General features: G+C 36.9%; 2 protein-coding genes across 3 annotated transcripts; both read left to right on the plus strand.

Moving 5' to 3' along the window:
- Positions 1 to 447: 447 nt before the first annotated feature.
- LOC112750748 ((S)-8-oxocitronellyl enol synthase CYC2) lies at positions 448 to 3,484 on the plus strand. 2 transcript variants are annotated; one of them, XR_003175990.2, is made up of 4 exons: positions 556 to 757; positions 845 to 2,018; positions 2,414 to 2,466; positions 3,223 to 3,484. XR_003175990.2 is itself a non-coding variant. In XM_025799573.3 (3 exons), the coding sequence occupies exons 1-2, from the start codon at positions 719 to 721 to the stop codon at positions 1,976 to 1,978; spliced, it is 1,173 nt and encodes a 390-aa protein (XP_025655358.1). In that variant the 5' UTR covers positions 448 to 718; the 3' UTR covers positions 1,979 to 2,018; positions 2,414 to 2,584. The 2 variants fall into 2 exon arrangements, 1 of the variants encoding a protein (XP_025655358.1); XM_025799573.3 differs by lacking the exon at positions 3,223 to 3,484 and having other exon boundaries at positions 448 to 757; positions 2,414 to 2,584.
- A 78-nt stretch (positions 3,485 to 3,562) lies between these two features.
- LOC112748943 (uncharacterized) lies at positions 3,563 to 5,260 on the plus strand. Its single transcript, XM_025797193.2, has 2 exons — positions 3,563 to 4,668; positions 4,777 to 5,260. Exons 1-2 carry the CDS (start codon positions 4,354 to 4,356, stop codon positions 5,080 to 5,082), a joined length of 621 nt encoding a protein of 206 aa, XP_025652978.2. The 5' UTR covers positions 3,563 to 4,353; the 3' UTR covers positions 5,083 to 5,260.
- Positions 5,261 to 5,479: the final 219 nt, after the last annotated feature.

Raw genomic sequence — 5,479 nt, forward strand, 5'->3', positions numbered from 1 at the left:
ATTAATAATTTAATACGTTATTTTTATATTATATAACTAGTAAAATTTACTATTTTTTATTATTATTTAATTAACAAAATATTTTTATATATTATATTAAAAGAATATTATTAAATTTTAAATTTTAATAATATAAAAATAAGATATTAATTAAAAATATTAATTGTATTAATAAAAATATTCACCCCGAACATTTAAGAAACTAAATCAATGATAATGATATTTGGGTTCAAACTTAGTGCTCAAACCCTACCAAATATTTTAATAACATTTAGATGTTTTTGATAAGCATGCCAGAATGTATGGATCTGCAACGTTGTCGTGTGCGGCTTAATGATATAAAAAATATCGTTATTTTATTTACCAAATTAAATTGATGTCTAATTTAGACACGGAGTGCTAAAGTAAAACTTTAAAAGTGTGAGACTGAGTCCATAAATATTAAATAATGAGAAGTAGGATCTGTAATAAAAAAAAAAACGAAAAAAAAAAAAAAACACAAACAGTAAAAAAAAGGGTGTACATAAGTTTACACAGCAAGACAGAGTAGCGGTAATAACAAAAATGAATAATGATGGGGATGGGGATGACGATGGGGTTTGTAAATAATGAGGTTTCTACTTTCTATTTGAATCTGAAACACAAACGGAGCTCATAAATCAAAGGCTCCTTATATCTGCTTCCCTCTTCCCTCCCTCATTCAACATAGCATAACACCATGAGTTGGTGGTGGGCTGGAGCTATCGGTGCTGCCAAGGCAACAGCAAACACTCCATATTTTCCTTTTCTTTTTACTTATTTATTAATTATCATTATTAATATTTTTTGTATTATCGTGCTGCAGAAAAAATTCGAAGACGACGAACCTCCGCGAAGCTTCCAAAGCGTGGGTCTGATCATCGGCGTCACCGGCATAGTCGGCAACAGCCTCGCCGAGATTCTCCCTCTCGCCGATACCCCCGGCGGTCCATGGAAGGTCTACGGCGTTGCCCGGCGGCCCCGTCCATCCTGGAACGTCGATCACCCAATCGAATACATCCAGTGCGACATCTCCGATCCCAACGACACCCAATCGAAGCTCTCCGCCCTAACAGACGTCACACACATCTTCTACGTCTCATGGACTAGACGCCCCACCGAAGCCGAGAATTGCCAGGTTAACGGCGCCATGCTCAGGAACGTCCTCCAAGCCGTTATCCCCAACGCCCCCAATCTCCGCCACGTGTCCCTCCAGACTGGTGGCAAGCACTACCTAGGTCCCTTCGAGCTCTTCGGCAAGATCCAACCCCACGAGCCGCCGTTCACGGAGGATCTGCCGCGACTCAAGGCCCCCAATTTCTATTACACTCAGGAAGACATCTTGTACGAAGAGACGCAGACGAAGGACGGTGTTTCTTGGTCGGTTCACCGGCCACAAGTGATCTTCGGATTCTCACCTTACAGCTTGATGAACATGGTGGGAACCCTGTGCGTGTACGCGGCGATTTGCAAGCACGAGAGGGTTCCGTTGAGATTCCCTGGAACCAAATCGGCGTGGGAGGATTACACGACGGCGTCGGATGCTGATTTGATCGCGGAGCAGCATATATGGGCGGCGGTGGACGCGTACGCGAGGAACGAGGCGTTCAATTGCAGCAACGGGGATGTGTTCAAGTGGAAGCATCTGTGGAAGGTGCTGGCGGAGCAGTATGGGATCACCGAGTATGGCTTCGATGAGGGTTCCGAGAGACTCAAGTTGTCGGAGATGATGAGGGATAAGGGCCCTGTGTGGGATGAGATTGTTAGAGAGAATCAGCTTTCTCCCACCAAACTTGAAGAGGTTGCTGATTGGTGGTTTGTGGATGTGATGTTCGGTGGCGCTGGCCTTTTGGATAGCATGAACAAGTCCAAAGAGCATGGCTTCTTGGGTTTCAGGAACTCCAAGAATTCCTTCATTAGCTGGATTGATAAGACCAGAGCTTTCAAGATTGTGCCTTGAATTCTTCAATATCCATGTATCTTGCTTCCTAAACTTTCAGGTCTGTGTGTGGAATAAGTCACTCTGTATGATTCATTGTTCATGTTCTGTTCTTCTGTTTCTCTTTCTACTTGGTAGCATAAAAGGTTTTGATATTTCAAAAACAAAACCTACAATTGGTGATCACTAGTCAAATGAAAAAGGTGAATTGAAAAGTTATTTGGCTTTGAATTGTAAAGTTCCAAAGCATAATCTTCTTATTTTATTTTCTTTCTGCATTTTCATATTTTATTTTACTCTGATGTGTGTAGATGTTAGATATAGGTTGATTTTAACAATTAATGTAGATACCCATTAATACTATATCTGTCAAGTGTGCAACGTTTTGGCTCCTGCATTTACATGTATGTAACTGAATACATCCTTTGTGCTAATTATATCTGGATGTGTCTGAAGGTGATTGTTGAAAAGGCGGAAATAAGTGACATCCCAAGTATTGACAAGAAGAAGTAAGATGTTGTTTATAGTTTTCCTTCTAGTTGGAATCATCAGATAAATAATTTCTGTTTCAGTTGTATGAAATTCAAAGGAAAGCTTATACCATTAATAAATTTTTATTGCTGTTGACTTGATTGTTTGTATCCTGTATGCCATCCATATAAAATTTTGAATGAAGTTTATATCAGTCAATTCTCTGTTTGGCCGTGTTAGAATAATGTGCAATATGCGTTTAAAATAAAAGATAATATAAGGATTCGGACATATTCTTTGTCTTGTTCAACTATTCTAAATTGGGTATGTAATTTCAAATTTATTCTATACTTGTTAATCAATGGCTTGAATTGATCAAAACCATGTTGTAGTGTTCTGTTATGTTATGCACCAAATTGATCAAAATAACGTACTGATTTGGCATGATAGACTATTAACTCTAGTTAAGATAATTGCTATCGGTAAGTAATTTTTGAGTTATCTTAAAGACTCATTCATAATCTGGTGGGAATTAAAACTATAATGCTTATATTTGCAAATATACTTCTATATTGTGATAGGACCTGAATTAATTCTTGCTGAACTGCATTTGAATTGTGTATTACCATCTTAGTTCTTAGGCAGTGATCATGGTCATTGATTTGCTTTGTTTAGCCGATAATATGACAAATTTAAGGTGGAGTATTAGTTATATACTCTTTTGGTAATAATATCATAGTTAAGTGCTGAAAAGGCCATCTTCATTTTAGTGGACAATGTACTTTCTCCTACAGGAGCAATAATGTCTACCATATATGAAGAGAAGGATGAAGATGGCTTTCTTTATGTAACATACAGTGGCGAGAACACCTTTGGGGATCTCACTTTCCACATTCATTAGCCATTTCCTTATATCTATGACTATGATTAATGATTTGTATGAATTCGTTACAGTTCACATATCAGGAACCTTGATTTATCTCAATGACATGTACAGTTTGTATACATATATAAATGATATATTTAAATTTCTGAGAACCTAATTAAGCTTCAAAATCCTCTTATTCAGTCTTTCGACCCTCCTCTTGATTGTTCTTCATGATTATCTTTGGATGATGAATGAGATTTTATCTTTTTAATGAAGGTAAATAGTAATTTCATTGTTTATTACATGATTTGTAATGTTTGCATACAAGCACAGGCACCAAACATGTACACCATCAGACATTAGCTGATGTGAACAAATCTTATATGCAATGTAAAGAGAGCATTTTAATTTCAATTTTCCACACCCTCGCACAGAAAGAAACAACATATAAAGCACAAAAGAAACATCTACTTACATGTCCAAAAACCACAAAAACCTTCCACATTCTATATCATATAACAGACGTGTTTATACTTGCACCTCAAACCCAACCCCCTCCCCCCCTTCTCTGCCAAACCCAAAAAAAATATACAAATTTTTTTTTATGAAAAAATATACTATCATTTATATATTCGTTTTATAGATGTTTCTTTGTTCTCACCGGGATGTTTCTTTTTATTGTGCACTAGCAACATACCTACACGATGCATGAACAAAACAAATGAAGATTATAATAACATTAGCAACATACCTACACGATGCATGGACAAAACAAATGAAGATTATAATAACATGAATGAAAACAAATGAAGACTATAAAAAAGCACTAGAAATATTAAATAATTGTTATCTTTTTGGAGTATTACATGCTTTTAAAGTAAACGTATCAATGTATTTATTTTAAGGGTTAACCACTAATTATACCCCCAGATTTTGTAAACGCTGACAATAATGCCCCTCACTTTTATTATCGACAAAAATATCGTTGGATAATTTAAAAACGTGCACCAAATGCCCGTCCGGCAAGTGATGCTTTCTCCGTTGACGGAAGTGTGTGATGTGGCAAACGGAAAAGCTTGTGTGGCAAAAGGAAAGCTTACCTGGACCCGTTCCCAAATTTCCCAATTATAATAACCCTAATTCCCAATTGCAAAATGAGAACGTGATGCATCTGAAGAGCCGTTTAACCATGGATGCAGCAGGTATGAAGCGAAGGTCTGCGTCAATGATAGAAGGCGGCAACGATAAGTGCGAAGACTCTGGTATGAAGTATTACGACGGTATGTGTCACTGTTCTCTTGGTGTTGTTGCTCTGAGATCGAAGACGAATGCTAACCCAGGGAGGTGGTTCTTTCGGTGCCCACTATGGAAGGTAAGCATGACTGGGTTTTGCCCTCTAATAGGTTTTGCACTTTAATATGTGTTTCGCACGTTATGATTGATCTGTTCTTCATGGGTTTTCAATTTTTGTTCTTGACAGAATAAAAATCAGGATTGCAAATATTTTCAATGGATTGATGAATTGGAAGAGCAAGACATGGTTGAAGAGGAGGAATGTTCTTGGAACAGCAAACCCAGGCTATCTTCAGGTGGAAAACTCAAACAGAAGAGCACTAGGAAGCTGTCCGAATCAGTGCAGTACGAGGACATTGACCCCATGGTGCTACCTATTCTTACAAAAGAATTGAAGGAGAAATTGAGGAGGATTGAAATTCTTCTAATCATGATGTGCATTGGGGTTGCAATTGGTGTCTTCATCAATTTCTTTGCTCTGTTTAAGAACTGAGTTGGACTAATATTAAATAGTGGATGAAGAGTAAATGTGAATAATTAGTGTGTATTTTGATAACTGTGAATGTGCCAAATTTGATTGAAATAGGGAATCATAACTCTTGTATTGTGTTTTCATGAAACCTGATGTGTATTAAGAGTGTACCAAATTATTGGACTATAAATTTGATGAGAACCTGATATGTGTTGTGTTTTGCAAAGTGCAGTAAAACCAAATAGAATACTTGTAGTACAAACTTGGTAATTAACATTTATATGTACTACTAAATCTGATCACATTGACCATAACAGGTTACATAACATTTATAGCAATCCCCAAAAAGTAAATAAACTGTTCTTGTAATTCAAGCATAACCTGTGATCAAGTGACAATAACTCTGAACACAACTTAA

Source organism: Arachis hypogaea, chromosome 15 (assembly GCF_003086295.3).
Source record: "Arachis hypogaea cultivar Tifrunner chromosome 15, arahy.Tifrunner.gnm2.J5K5, whole genome shotgun sequence".
Lineage (NCBI taxonomy): Eukaryota > Viridiplantae > Streptophyta > Magnoliopsida > Fabales > Fabaceae > Arachis > Arachis hypogaea.